The sequence below is a fragment of the Lynx rufus genome, unplaced genomic scaffold (assembly GCF_022079265.1).
Source record: "Lynx rufus isolate CCGP_SWC_20201006 ecotype Redwood Valley unplaced genomic scaffold, mLynRuf1.p SCAF_10, whole genome shotgun sequence".
Classification (NCBI taxonomy): Eukaryota; Metazoa; Chordata; class Mammalia; order Carnivora; family Felidae; genus Lynx; species Lynx rufus.
This window is the reverse complement of record NW_025814824.1, coordinates 76086302-76102062: the sequence shown is the minus strand read 5'-3', so window position 1 is coordinate 76102062 and position 15761 is coordinate 76086302. Positions and strand designations below refer to the sequence as shown.

At 45.8% G+C, this 15761-nt stretch overlaps 1 protein-coding gene across 1 annotated transcript in view; it reads right to left on the bottom strand.

The window, feature by feature from the left end:
- PAPPA (pappalysin 1) overlaps window positions 1-15761 on the bottom strand; it is a 238700-nt gene that overhangs the window by 83633 nt on the left and 139306 nt on the right. Inside the window, exon 10 of the mRNA XM_047099683.1 lies at window positions 10267-10460. Coding sequence (XP_046955639.1) covers window positions 10267-10460 — 194 coding nt within the window. The remainder of the gene's footprint in view (window positions 1-10266; window positions 10461-15761) is intronic.

Sequence of the window (15761 nt, the reverse complement as noted above, 5' to 3'; positions counted from 1 at the left end):
TACATACGCTGCTTTGTACATTTAAGCCAATCTAAAGGAGACATCACTCAGCAGACACTCTTTCCAACAGCATTGTTCAGTAGTGAACCCATCAGCACCCTCGGAGTACTCTCCGGGCAGCAAACCCTGTGGTAGGCACCGGAAATACCTACACATTATATGACAGAGCCCAAACCCTTAGCCACTCACAGGGCATTTGCTATGAAAAGCTGTGGACACAGGAAATGCAAACTACAAGGCAGCTTGTGCTCCGGGTCGTCGGATGGTTCCAGAAGAATGAAGGCTGCACCTGGGTGGGTGACCATATGGAAGAGGTGCCATTTCAGCTAGACCTTGAAGGATAGATAGCTAAGCCTCCAAGAGGTGGACAGGTGCATGATGGATCTTGCAGACAGGAAAAATGGAAACCCCGAGACCCATCTGGGGATTGCAGGTCGCCCATTCTGCCGGGAGTGCACCTGTCAGCCAGGGAGCTGTGTGGAAGGGCTGGCAAAAGTCATGCTAGACCCTACCTAGTTTGGCCTTTGGATTTTAGAGACCACAGGGAACAATACAGAAAGCTTGGCAGGTGAGAGATCATGGAGACCAATATTTATTGTGAATTCTGGAAATTGTACCCCAAGGGCAAAACTCCTCCAGTGAGGATATACGCACACTTAAAAGATTTAAGACATTGTTTCACAAAAAGATTAACATGTCATATCTCACTCTGGAATAGAGAGAAATACTGTGTGTGTGTGTGTGTGTGTGTGTGTGTGTGTGTGTGTGTGTGTTTAATTTATTGGGAAATGGGGCACCTGGGTGGCTCAGTCGGTTAAGCGTCCAACTGCTGATTTCGGCTCAGGTTGTGATCTCATGGTTCGTGAGTTTAAGCCCCGCATCAGGCTCCATGCTGGCAGTGTGGAGCCTGCTTGGGATTCTCTCTCTCCCTCATCCTCTGCCCCTCCCCCACTTGCTCTCTATCTCTCAAACGAAATAAAAAAAAAATTTATTGGGACAGTTGGTACAGACCCTCAAAGAATTGGATTGACTCCTTTTTCCACCACGTGGAGCAGAGGTCCCTCTGTTAACCTCTGCTTCTGCATCTATGAAATGGGGACACAGTTCCTACTACACAGCTTGGTTATGAGGATTTAAATGCGACGACTGAGCTGAATGAATTTAGGTAGCAGTTACCATACGTCAAGCACTGCCCCAAGGGCTCCATGTGTGCTCTTTTGTGGAATCCTCATCATTACCACTGGCCTTCTCCATTTTACAGATGACAAGGCCAAGTAACTCGTCTGAGACCTGACTGTAAGTGGCAGCTCCGGGATGTAATATGCTCCAGATCAGCTCTGTCCAATCAGAAGCCCACTATCTCCATGTGGCTATTTAAATTGAAATTAATTAAAATGAACGGTTCCTTGGTTTCGCGAGCAGTGCAGACATAGAACACTGGAAGGTCTATTGCAAAGTTGCTCTGGAAACTGGGCTCCTAACAGCTCTGCCTTCTCTGACATAAGGCTTATGCCCATAGCTCCTCCAATGCATCCCAGTCTCTCTGCTTCCTCGCACTGCACTGAATTGATACTCTTTCCCTGGTTCTCCACGGAGAGAACCTTGTTCCCACACAGCACTGCAGACCTGGGCTGGGCATCTCAGGCGGCGTCCACATTCCTGAAAGCAGCATTGTGCCAGCAGACCAGATCTCTCCCCAAACTGTGCTACATCCCAGTATGGAGAGAAATGCAGACACCAGCCAAGCATGCCCCTCCACCAGCTGCACATATGGGTCCACGGTGGGCAGGAGCCCAGGAAGTCTCTGTGGGACCGCCCTGGCATGGAAGCTTACTGCTCAGCAGGGGCACCTCTCATATGCCTGATGGAACCCATCCCTCCCTGGAAAACTGAACATGCACAAATGTATCCAGGACCTCCTGGGACTTGGATCTGGCTGAAAAATGAGGGGAGTTTTAAGAAACCCACGGCTGGGGTGGAAGAGAGAGCGGAAAGCCCTTTTTGGTCTGGGTCTGTAGCTAACACATCCAGGCTACTTGGTGGGAGGGGGTGGGAATAGGGGGCTTGAAAAACAAACACAAACAAACACACACACACACACACACACAAACAAAAGCCTGTGCATGGCCAAACCTCAACTCCCCTTGGAACCCCATCCTTTGGGCCTGGCTTGAGAAAGTTTACTTTCAGACATAGAGAAATGAGCACATGTGGTTTTGGGGACAGAATTCAATACCGCCAGAGCAGCGGGCTCAGCAAGCTTGACTGGCTATTGCTTCCTAAGTGCACTGCAGCCCCGGAGAGAGAACGCTGTTTACATTTTTTACATGTTTCTTGGGTACAGAACATGAAACTAAATTACACAGCAAAGGCCGTGCTGGCTAAACACCAGTGCCCCCACTTAAAACAGAAACAATTAAAAAATAGAGAGAGAGAGAAAGAAAAGGAAAAGAAGAAAGAAAGAAAAGGAAAAATGAGAATGGAGAGGGGTCTTAAGGGAACCTGAATGGGTACCAGGGCTGGAAGGAAGGAGTCTGGTCCTGAGTCTGAGAGCAGGGAAAGAGGACGTGGAGACTGACCACGAGATGTGAGTGGGTCAGGCTTGGACCGAAGACAAAGGAATCTTCCTAGAGGGGCCGTGGGGTGGGTTGGCAGGCCTGAGGCTGCTCTCCGCGCAGAACCAGTGGAAGCAGCCCCAAACCACAAAGCCGTTCTTGTTCCTGGGCTTCAAGTCAGGAGGCAAGCAAGAAATGAAGACTCACTCCTGAAACCAGGCACCTCCCCGACCCCGGTCCACGTGGCACCTTCCTGGTCAGTCAGAACGTGTCTGGTGCCTGCCAAGGCCTCTAAGGCCAATGCCAACTCCAATCGTCTATGTATCACAGCACTCTGCCAACTTCTGCCCTTCCCAATTTCAGCATCCTTGTCCCGTCCTTACTGGACACTGCATGCTACTTAAAGGATAGGGGTTCAATGATTTGTCTCAACCTCAACCCACGGCTGAAAATGATCCTTCGGACATAGTAGGTGCACAGTAAGATTATACCGATATCCAATCCAAAGAACAGAATCATTTCATAGCACACAGGAGACGGAGAGGTTTAGGGAAGCTGTTTAAGCAAAGTCAAAACTTCATTAAATGAGGGCCAGTAGACTCTCAAAGTCTCTCTCTGTTTGTGCCCGAAAGAGTATGCCCTTAAAATAAATAAATAAATAAATAAATAAATAAATAAATAAATAAATAAATAACAATGATAAAACTCAGTTGTTTCTAACTGGATCCCTCAATCGCTAAACCTTCATAGGCAGAAAGAAGCATTTCATTAGAAAATCTTTCAGTTGCTATTAGAAGGAAAAACCACATTTCTGAATCAAGTGTTTCATCCTTGACAAACACATGCCAGGTAGGGATTACTGCTGCTATTTTATGGATAGGAAGTTGGGTAGGAGCAGAAAGAAATGGTTTGCCCAAAGTGACAGGGTTGGTAAGTGGTGGCCCCAGAGCTGGAAACCAGGTGGGCCTGATTCCGATTTTCATCTTTTTTCTTCAAAAAGCTTATCATTCCAAGTTTTTCAGGGTCAACAGGACAGCTGGTATTTCATAAGTTTGAATAAAGACCGACAGAGTGAATGGGTGAAGGAAGGAGGAGAGAAGGGAGGGCTGGGAGGAGGGTCTGGTGGTGGACTCCTTTGTTGGGACCCTGAATAATTCTGTAGATTTAAAGTCCCTCCCAAGCTGAGGCTCCCATGATAAATCCCAGGCAGTCAGAGCAACCAGCTCAGGCACTCCTTTCTGATGCAGGCGCTGTTTCTTATTCCCCTGAAGGGATTTTGGTGCCCTACATCCACGAGACAGGCTATAACAGGCCATGGGACTTTGTGTTCTGTCTCCTTAGATGACTCACACATGTGCTCTTGAAAAATTATTCATAAACCACCAGGAGAAAGCACATCCCGTGGGTATTTGGGAGAACTGCTTGGAATCTTCTCGGACATTTCAGTGTGTTCCTTCTGCCTGTCTTCCTTCTTCCACCATGGGCAGATGTTCTCACCAGTGAAAAGAGATGCACACTTTGGTGAAGTATGTGCAAGAAAAGGAAAGCTGTTAGAAGTGACCTCAACACTGAGCGTTGAGTCCAAGATTTCTCTCTGTCCTTTGCAAATCATATCATCTGAAAAGCACTGGAGAATTGCTTGCCCATGCAAAATTTCCCAGGGAGGCTGTTTCAATGACATACCAGCAGTGTGGCATAAGAAAAGGCAGAAAGAAGAGTGCCATCAGTGAGGTGGTTCATCTCCCTGAGACTCAGTCTCTTCATTTAGAGAGAAGTGAAACCCCTCAGTTTTATAACGTGCTTTAAACCCCCAGGGTAGGCTCTGCATTACAGGAGGTGTTCAATAGACGCCTCTCCTCTTCCTCAAATGGACATCCGATTCCGTTAGCCCCCTGCTTTTAATCTCTAAAGAGCTCCCCTCTGCACTTAGGATAAAGTCTAAATTTCAAGCATCTGAAGGATGCCCCTACACACCCCATAAGCTCATCTCTCAACTTCCCCTTTATTTCTTATTGACTTTTTTTTTTTTTGGATGTCTGTCTCCACCTCCCTCCCCTGACCCTCTGCACTCCCTACACTGTGTCGTAAGTGCTTGTGGAGATTTCTCTCCCTTGTGTCCAGAGAACCAGCTGGGCATCTGATTTCTTCCTCTGGATGCAAGGAGGAGGAAGACACAGAGAAATGGCCTCTACTTGCTGGCTCAGACCTGGCGGAATGCACACATTTTGTGATTCTCTTACTGACATCTCAGGGCTTTCTGTGTACAGCACATGGCTTGTGACAAACCTGTAAATTGAGCCAAGGTACCTCTTCCATCCACAATTTTCTCCTTTGTGCTTTTTTCTCCTATAACCCAGAAATAATTAGGCACTGATCTGAAAAATGGTTTTTTCACACTTTGGGGTTGCCAACTTAAAACATGTCCTATAGTACTCCCATATTTCCACATACGTAATTTAAATGACTTTCTGGAGAGGGCAATGCTGAACCTAAAAGAACGAGTGCCTACGGGTGGAGATATACACAGCATGGAGGAAACAGTGGGGTGATATTTGGGGTACTGGTGTAGCAGTTCCCACTTTCTTGGTGTTCCTTGGATGCTTACTACCTATGAAAAGATGCAAAAGACACAGTTTCTCCTAGCTTCTTCTCCGGTGTCACTAACAAAAGCAGGTGGGAGCTGCCTCGTCCTGCACCTGAGCTCCTATTTTGAACACAGTGGCCAGCCCCCTGGTTCTGCCCCTTACAAGAGTGAGCCCCAAAGCTGCTCACTCAACCTTCTGAGCCTTACTGTCTGAATCTACAAAGTGAAAACAGTGATTCCTATTTTTCAGTTTCAGTAGGATTCAAGGAATTTGATGCAGAAGCTGGATCAATTTGATAAGTATTATTTTTATAATTTTTCCAAGGCCTTCGGAAAGTGGGCAAAGGACTTCTCCCATCCCTACATGCTGGCTGTCTCTCGGCTGACTGAGAAAGCTGATAGCACTGTGGTTTCTTCCTCAGAGAAACTCCCTCTGAATCCCACTCTTGGGTCTCTGGCTGCTGTTTCTAGTAGGACATACCCCACTGATGAAACTGTGAGCTCTTTGAGGGTAGCACTTCTTTGGGATTTCTCTTAAAATGTCTGGTGTGGTCCTGAGGACACAGGAAACATTCACCAACACAACTATTCTAACTCAACTAAATGTTGACTGAGCTTCTGTACTGTGGGGGTCAACGTGGTCTCTAAGTGAGGGTGTGGAGGAGAAGCCTAATATGTACAAGACCATTAACATTTGCACTACCCAATGAGTGTAAAAACACAAACAAACACACAAAAATCCACCGCTAGGTGTTTTCTCCGCATTTGCTCTCTTAACATCTGCCAGGTAGATGCTGTCATTCCCTCTTTCCAGAAGAGGAAACTGAAGCTCCCAGAGGAGTCATCTGCTCAAGGTTCCCAAAAGTCAGAAGAGGGGCAAAGAGGGCAAAGCCACAGCCACATGGTTTCCACTTCACCCCATTAACCCCTATGCTCTTTACCTACTCATGTTTCTCAGTGTACGATTCAAACGTGCTTCTGCATAAGCCTATGAATAAATGAATACACAAATTATTAACACATGAAAAATTATGATTTATATTTTAACGGAAAGCCCAAAGTGTTATGGACATGCCCAGAGGCTGGTGATAACAACCTAAGGTAGAGTGGCAAAGGACTGACATACCCAATGGGTTGATGGGGTGGACAGAGAACGGATTACAAAGGAAGGAGGGATGTCTAGGGTCTCACCTGCCTTACAAGGCAGGGATGTCCCATTCAATCATCAGCTCAGTCTGAATGCCTTACGATGGCGAGCCTACTATATCACAAGGCACTCCATCCCCCTGTGGATAATTCTCATTCTTAGAAAGGTTTTCTTTATTTTGGCCCTAAAACTACTGCCCTGGAAATGCTTAGTCTAAGTTTTACCCTCAAAGGATTAACCAAATAAATTGGTTGGTTGACTCAAGGTCTGTAATCCCTGGGGAGCACTGAACAGTCCAGATACTATTTCCATTTCCTCCTTAGGCCCTTGCAGAAGGAGGGAGGTGTGCCTGTCTAGATAGGAGGAAATGGACTGTGGTAAGAAGTGCTGGGGATGGGGCGGGGGGAGCAGGATGAAGGGGTATCTACACCTCATCTTGGCAGCCTATGGTGTAAAAGCACCTGAGCAATGCAAAACATGGAGACAAAATTAGGACAAGACGAAATTTCTGCAAGCACTTAACCCAAACCATTTCTGAGGTTCCCCGAAGAGAGAGAACTTGATTCTTTCGGTCCATTTCCATTTTTGTTCTGTCTCAGGGACTTCTTGAATTCCAATGGGGCCAGGAAGGTGCATGACCAAAATATCTAAAGAATGTCTCTTATTACAGGCTATTCAGCCTAATCTGCACATCTGGAAGTTCTGATGCCTCTGATCATGTCTGGCTATGAGACTCAAGGTTCGGGCTGGAGTAGCTTAGCCGTAACGAAATTGGGGGATCTTGCTGGAGGACAGTGGATATGAGAGACTGGAAATTATTAGAAGCAAAGGGCTTTTACAAAACTGAAAGTAAGGACAGTGCTCAGGAGTCTGTTAGGGCAGAATCTAAGAACTTCATGGTGTTTGCACTGTGATGCCAACAATGGGATCTGCCCGGCTTTCTTTCTGCTTGTTTCCTCAGGGGGATTTTCCAGGTATCCACTGACCTCCAACTTTGGGATGTGACTGCATATTCCCAATCTCACTGCCGGGTTCAACGAGATCCTAACCTTAGGTTCTCTACGTCTAGGCTGTGTGGCTCTGGGGAAGCCACTCCACCTCTCAGTGCCTCCAAGATAGGGGACTGGCTGTGGAGGGTCCAATGCAGTGGCTGGTGGACCTCAATGGCCACTGCCCCCTCCCCCCCTCCCCTCTATCTGTTCCAGTAGTCACTCTCTAGACCCAGCTCCTACAGGGGAATGTCATGTGTGCGTGCATGCATGTGTATGTGTGTGTGTGTGTGTGTGTGTGTGTGTGTGTGTGTGTGTAGAGAAACAGAAAAAGAAAGAGGAAGAAGAAAGAGGAGAAAGTATAAGTGTACTGGGGGGAGGTGAGGGGCACCTGGTGGACCTTAAGAATCTCTCTGGAACTGCCTTCTCTCCTTCTCTCAAGCCATCAACCTCTTCACTGGAAGCCCTGACAGGGTGAAAATTAACTACCAGCCTCCTCTAATCACCGCACAGGGTAATGAAGGCCATGGTTATACTTCCCCTCTTTTCTGTTGTCAGAGGGAGCTACTTTATACCCCAGGGAGAGCCTTACGCAGAATCACCAAGGCTCTGCATAGGTGTGTGTGTGCATGTGCATGTGTGTGCAGGACAGGGGCCGGGTATGAGCGACTTCTAGGCATTTGCTTCTAGTTGGGAAATTCAGAAGACTTTTGTTCTGACGCCCTCCAGGCTGCCTGCCTGGCCCTGCACCCAGCCTGTGCGACACATCCCCTCCCCTGACCCCGTATTCTCCAGTGAGCTGATCTCATTATGGCAAATTTAGTTACAGCTGAAGTCTCCTTGTAACAAAGATTATGTCCAAGCCCAGAGTAATGGAACCTAGTCGATTTCATTAAAATAAAATTGGTTACAATGAATAATTCAATAGGATGATTTTGTTTCCTCATCTCCTCTTTGTAGATCGAAGAGCTAGTATTTATAATGATTTTTCAAAATTGGATTTTTGTTTAGGAAGAGATAATCAACCATAATTCCTGACAGCCCCTCCTTACAAGGCTGAAATAATTGCCCATCGAAGTCTCCTTTCAAATGCTGGGGCCGGACAATTCTTTCTCTCCTTTTTCTCACTTTCGCAGCAAGAACGTTCGGTTGGTTCTGAAGCACAGCTGCTACCTCCGCTCTTGCTCATGTGCGATTCCAAATGCGTCAATTCCCTTGTTTGAATGATGTTTTTTAAACATTTCTAGAACTGGATGCTAGTGTTGAATTGGGAATTCCTGGCTCTATTGCTGGCCAGCCCTGTTGTCCCCAAGCAGGACCTTCCATGTCCCAGAGAGGGGATTCTTGGGCATTTTCTCTTTGTGGTACTCATTTGCATGCAGCAAGGTGTGTGTGTGTGTGTGTGTGTGCGCCCACGTGCACATCCATGCTCACACATGTGTGCATGTAACTATAGCCAATTAAACACATCCTGTGCTCAAAGATGAGAGGATGAAAATGAATATAACTCAAAGCTGTTCTCAAAGAACAAACAGCCTAGGGGGAGCCAGACATGCACACAGGTAATTCTGGTTCAAGGTGACAGGTGCAATGAAAGAGGAATTCAGCAAGTACAGAGGTGGCACTAGATAAACCCTAGACATCCATCCATCCATCCATCCATCCATTCATTCCTTGAGTCATTCATTCACCAGGCTGGCACCATGCAAGATTTCTTTCGACTCTCCTCAGGGCAGTCAGAAACAAATGCAGATGAATAAATAATCTAATGCACAGAAACAAAAGCAAACAGATGAATGAAAAGATGGCCAAATAAACACTGCAACTTGTAAATGAAGTGTACTTATCCTGTACCTCATCCAGTGATTTTCACTGGGTCCCAGAAGAAGGTCAAATGTCTGGTTCATCTAGAAATCAGGCCTACTACCCACACCCCCGAGTCAAGGAAGCCATATAAAAGAAGAATGGTAGGAGTAATAGCTCATCTGCAAGGCCAGGAGGCAGGCTGGCCTCTGAGATGGCCACCCGGCCTGGCAGTTGGAAGCACTGAGTCGTGTCTCGGGGAAATGGGAGTCTCGGAAGAAGGCAGGTGCTTGCTCAGCAGGATAATTGGAAAGGGGGCTCTGGGGACAGCACAGCCATCCCTAGAATCATACAAGCACTGGTGGCCCCAACCTCTTGCTCCCTCAACTAAACTGGCAGTCCCCTGGAGAAAGAACCCTGGAACATAAATAGTGCATTAGGGGACTAAGGACTGAGTCACAGCTTTTTAGAACGGGGAAGTCCTTGGAGATCATCAAGCTCAACTATCCTCTAATTTAAAGATGGCGGGAGGGGTGCCTGGGTGGCTCAGTTGGTGTCCGCCTTCAGTTCAGGTCATGGTCTCACACTTCATGAGTTTGAGCCCCGCACTGGGCTTGCTGTTGTCAGCACAGAGCCCGCTTTGGATTGTGGTCCCTCTCCCCCGCCCCTCCCCTGCTCATGCTGTCTCTCTCTCAAAAAATAAACATTTAAAAAACAAACAAACAAACAAAACAAACAAATAAAGGGGGGAATGGGGCCCAGAGAAGAGGGAGACTGGTCTAAGGCCACACAGCAAATTGTGATAGAGTTAATTCACAGGTGAGTCCTCAAGGAGAGCACAACTTGGGACCGCCCCCAAAAAAGTAGGACTCCTCCCCAAATTTGGTCTTGCTCAATTGAATTCCACTGACATATCTAAAATGGAATTCTTTAACCAAATATGAATTATAAAATGTAGGGAAATAGGACGACAGGCTTTACCCTACTTGTGATGTTCCCTGCACTTAACCATCCCATGTCTCATCCCTGACAAATTGCACTCGTGAGCACGCCTTGGGATTACATTTGGTTAGCAAGATGGTCAGGTGGTCACCTCCAGTGACACAACATTTGAGAAAGGCAGCCCGGAGGGGCAGAGCAGAGATGCGGAATGTCTGCAAGAAATAGCACACGCGGCTAGGACCTTACCTGGGAGGCTGCTGGCTGGCCGATGATGACCCAGCCTGGGCACTGCTGGTCCTGATGTGATACTGAAGCATTGGACGCCCACTGATCGAGGAACCCCTGTGGTGTGTAGACCCCACAGTCCTTGATGCTAGTTTTCTGTTCAAACTCCTCACATACTCCATCACCATCATGGAAATAGCACCGACTGGGTTCATCTGTAGGAGATGGACAGAGAAGGGAGAGAACAAATGGATATTCGTTCTCTGGTCTCAGCTGTCATCTGCAGCTGTGGGGTCAGATCAGCAGAATCTTCAGCACTGTAAAGCCCATCATCAGTAGTCATGAGGGAATATTATTTACCCTTAAAAATGAAGGAGGTTCTGCCATTTGTGACAACATGGATGAACCTGAAGGACGTTATACTAAGTGAAATAAACCAGTCACAGAAGGACAAATACTGTATGATTCCACTTAAATGAGGATATAAAGTAGTGAAACTTATAGAAGGACAGAATAAAATGGTGGTTGCCAGGGGCTGGGGGGAGAGAGAAATGGTTGAGGGTTGAGAGTTACTGTCCGATGAGTATACAGTTGCAGTTATACGAGACGATGTATAACTTTGCACTTACAGCTAACATTGTGCCTATGGTTATATTAAGTGTAGGTATGCTTACAAATTTAGAGGGTAGATCTTGTATTATATACATTTTAACACACACACACACACACACACACACACACACACACACATTCACAAACACTTCGACCTTCATTACCCCAAGTGAGCCCCACAGCAACCTTGTGAGAAAGGCACTATTATTTTAATTACTTTAGTCTTCCAGGTTAACTGGACACTGAGATCCATGTGTCTTTAAAAACTGCCCAAAGTCACACGGTGTATTAATGCCAGATCCTGGTGTCAAATTCCAGCTTTCACTTTCCAGGTTCTGGGTACGTTATCTGACACCACAGAACTTCACAGTGGCAAACTGAGGTTTTACTGAACTCCAAAGAGAATTTAGGTTTCATATAAGGAGTGAAGTGATACACTAGAGGGACTGGCTTCAGTCCCAGCTCTGTAACTAAACTTTTCTGTTACTTAAGACAAAGCCCTTTTCCCCTCTGGGCTCAATCAGATAAGGGGGTTAGAGTGCTGGGACCCCAGGAACCCTTGCTGTCTACTGCTCCAGGTTCCTCAGGGCTTGTTGGATACTGTAGTTCAAGTTCAAGGCCAAGTGAGTTCTCAAGCTCCCATGTAATTCAAATCACAGCAAAGATTTCTGCTTGGGACAACTTAAAGCTGCAGCTGGCTACAGTGACTCTCTGCCACAAGGACAAAGATCATGGAAGCGTACAGAGCTGGCAGGTGCTTTCTGAGTAGGCAGGACCCATACGCATTGCTTGGTATTTCAGCACAGGAACAATACGAGGAGAAATCAGAATCCAGCCATCTGAAGGAGACCCCCCTGCCCATCCTTTAATAACTCAAATGTCAGGTAGTCTGTGCTATTTTCCCAATACCTCTAGGCAAAACTAAATGTCCCTTTCTGTGTAGGTCCCTATTTTATAAAGATCCCTACCTTAACACTTATCTGTGTCATTATATGTGCATGCTGCAGCTCCTTTGAAAGACAGAGCTTCTTGAAATCCAGTCCCTATGTCATGTCTCCGGGTGAACTTATAATTATCATCCCAACAAGTGTACTTTGAGACTCACAGGGATGTCCAGGCAATAGGCACATTTCCTAGGAAAATCTGAATACTGTCCTGGCCAAATCGGAGCATATGGTCACCCTAAGGATACTGCTTGATCTAGGACATCCTTCCCCTATTTACTCCAAAACAATGGACTGGAGCCCCATTTACAATCAGGGATTGACTTTTACCCCTCATATCAGCTGGAGAACTTTGTACAATTAGCTTCACTCTTCAGCCTCTGGCTTCCTATCTGTAATATAGAAACAATTGTCCTAAATACTGTAATAATGTTGTATGGTGACAGATGGCCACTACATTTATCATGGTTAGCATTGAGCAACATACAGAATTGTTGAATTGATATGTTGTGCCCCTGAAACTAAAATAACATTGTATGTTAATTATACTTCAATTAAAACAAAAAGATAGAAATGATCGTCCCAGCCAAGACAACTCTCAGGATAGCCACAGAACTCTCATAGGAAGTGGACGTAAACATGCTTTGTACATCGTAAAATAACAGTCAAGAGAAAAAATGTTCTTTTAAGGGGTGGGTCAGTTTATTTATAGCTGGCTGAATGGAATCACCTAGTACTCACTTAAAACACTTCGTCCAGCATTCCCCCCAAATAGGAAAAGCTAGGGTCAAGTAGAATTAAAACTTGGATTTCTAGGATGCTATCAGCAAAAGGAGTCCGCGAATTCAGGGGCAGCAGAATGTTGAGCCCCTTCCAAGCTCCAAAATCCCTTGTTTATTTCAGCAAACAGTTTACATAGCGAAATACTATCAAAAGAGCCAGAATAAATCAATTCATTATAATTCGATTATTTAAGGATGAGCCTGAGCCAGCGGAGGACTCCAGTGACCAGTAGCATGCCTGGCAGGCAAGCATGGAGAGAATACAGACTCAGCACTACTCAGGAGCTCCAACCTCTTGGTGAACGTGGCCAACTTACATACAGTAAAACTTAGACCCAATCTGAGAGTGACCAGCCATTAATCCAGACTTTACTCTTTCAAAACTCAATAAAGGGAATTATAAAAAGCACAGGATTTGGCATCAGACAAATAGGACTTAAATAAAGTAACCTAGCCTCTCTGAACTTCATTTTCTCATCCAAAAAATAACGGGGACAATGATGTTTACCCAGTGTTGTTGCACTGATCTCATGAGATGACGGGTACAACGTCAGCGTCTTCACTCATTTTGCTAATGGGAAACTGAGAGCCATAGGAGGTAAGGAGTCTGCTTCCAGATCACAGAGGGGCATGGTCGAAGAGTTAGAAGTAAGAGCCTGGCCCTTTTATACCCAGCAGAGAAATGTGCCCCACACCCCATGCTGTCTCCACAGAATAATGAAAGCACCTCCTTCTGAGGAGAAGATTGTGGGGTTGCTTGACTGAAGACAGGTAGGGTAAGATTATAATATCATATAAGATCTATTCTCTAACATGACTTCATTCACTTCCTCAGCAAAAAGACCTTAGAGTGGCAGCAATGGGGGCTACAGCTGAGTTCTCATGAAGGCTAACTTCTTCCTGATTATGTTTAAGACCTCAATATTTCTGTCCGCTTGGACTCAGAAGAACCAGGGAATGGTGGAGAGGTGAGGGTAGGCACAGAAGGTAAATAAGTCGCAAGGTAGTTAGGTATGTGACAGACGATAGATAGACAGCCAAGCAGGCAGACAGGGACAGTTAAAAGAGAGATAGGAGGTAGTGGGAGGAGTGAGAAAAAGTGAGTGAGTGAGTCAAAGAAAGAGAGAAAGAGAGAGAATAAATATGCCTGGTTTCTCCCCCAAGGTTCTGCTGACATAGCTACTATGAGCCACTTTTTGAAATAACATCCTTGGACTCTGCTATTCATTTTCTCTTGCCACTAGAGTCCCAGGGGCCCTTCAGCTACATCTGCCAGTCTACATCTGGGGAATTTTCTCTCCCGCTCTACTCCCATGCCCCAAGCACCGTGGAGAACAGAGCGAGGAATGGAATAAAAATGTGTGGCCAGGAAAAACAAAGACAGCAACAACAACACAATAAAACAAAACTGGCCTTCCTGTTTTCATTACACAAATTTACTTGGTACTTATTGAACACTTTATGCTGGTAGCTGAGCAGGTTGTAGTCAATACCAAGGTCAAATGACCACCCTGCCACCTGCCTTCCATGTAGTAGATAGGTGTCATTGATAATAATGCATCCCCTGGATGGAGTAATGTGAAAGCCGACTAGACTCTCAAATAATTGTTGAATGAATGAATGAACAAATGAATGAATGAAATTCAGCACTTCCAATGCACATACTCCTGGTCCAGCATAGTTTAGACTCTTTACCCTTTGAGAAGCTTCTTTGGGCAGGGTCTGAGTGTAGAGAGAAAGAGATTAGATGGCAGCTGTGACTGGCTTACAGTAGGATTGCACTGGACAGTCTGATTTCTCTACATCACCCCACGTTCCCCTGACATAAGAGACCTCTTTGTCTCAGACCCACCCCTTTTCATGCAGTGGCACATTTAGAAACCTGCTCTATCCAGCTAGTGGACTTTATGTGGGGGGGGGGGGGGGAGGCAGGCATTGCCAAGTCTGTCATCCCCAGTTGAGCTTTTCTTTGCTAGATACTTTTTTTTTTTCCTTTTGGAAGAAATGCGGTCAGCCCCAGGAGCCCGAGGCAGATGGACTCTCTGTAAGTGGACAGACACAGAGGATGCCACTTCTCATTGGCTTAATTTTCAATTCCCATCTGTCTGGAGCATCAGGATGAAATGCCATGCTTCTGCATTCCTGAGGCTTGTCTGAAGGACACTATTTGAGATAGTCAGAGATTACCGCCCCTGGTTGAAAGCGTGGAAGCCAAGTCTTAGGAAAATGAGATGAGTTTACCTTGGCATGTAAGCAAAGGCTGGGTTTTAGGCTATTGTCAAGTGTTCTTGTCCTTAAAGCCAGAAACCCTGGATTGAAGCCTCTAAATCTGTCCATGATTACCAGGTAATCTTGAATATATTTACTTACAGTGGAACTACTTCAACCCAACTGGGGGACACTAATTAACTTAGCTTGATTAGACGCATTGTGAATTAGCAACACCACTAGAATTCTTGGGGTGAATGAATAAAAGAAATAGCTAGAGAGTCCATTACTGGAAAAGGGAGAATGGACTTAAATCGCTCATGTCAGCTGAGTACAAGATCTTAGGATGATTTCCACTAGACCTCACATCAAGAATCTTGAAGACCAGACAGTCACAAGCTATTGGCCACTGAAAAAATGAACATAAGCCACTGTGTTCTTCAAACAAGACCAGAGATAATGTGTATTCTTCAGGAGAGTGGGATAATTTAGCAGATTTGGGCTATCATTAGTCTACCCCAAATACATATCTGCCCATACCATGCTTCACATATAATGCTTTGACAGATCCCTCTGTTTATGGAGGAGATCCTTTTCTTTAGCTTGGCATACAAGACCCTCCACAACTGATCTGTCCTGCAGTTTTCTAAACCAGCCCACTCCCCATCATTCTGCCATGCTCTCACAAGTGTTCTTTCCTCTGCCTGGGATGTAGTTCTCATTTTTCCTTTACTAATTCCTGCCAGTTATTCAGATGTGACTAAAAGTGTCTCCTCCAACATGGTGGGTCCATCCTCCCTTCTCTTCCACAGACTCCCATCCTGGCTGGATTAGAGGACCTTCCTCTGTGCTCCCTCTTACAATTCCCAGATTCCACTCTGCCCCCATCCAGCTTTTGTCAATCTGTCTATGAACAAGACCTTCTTTCAGCCCTGTCCCAGCAGGCAGGGAGTATCTCTGGGTACAAAAT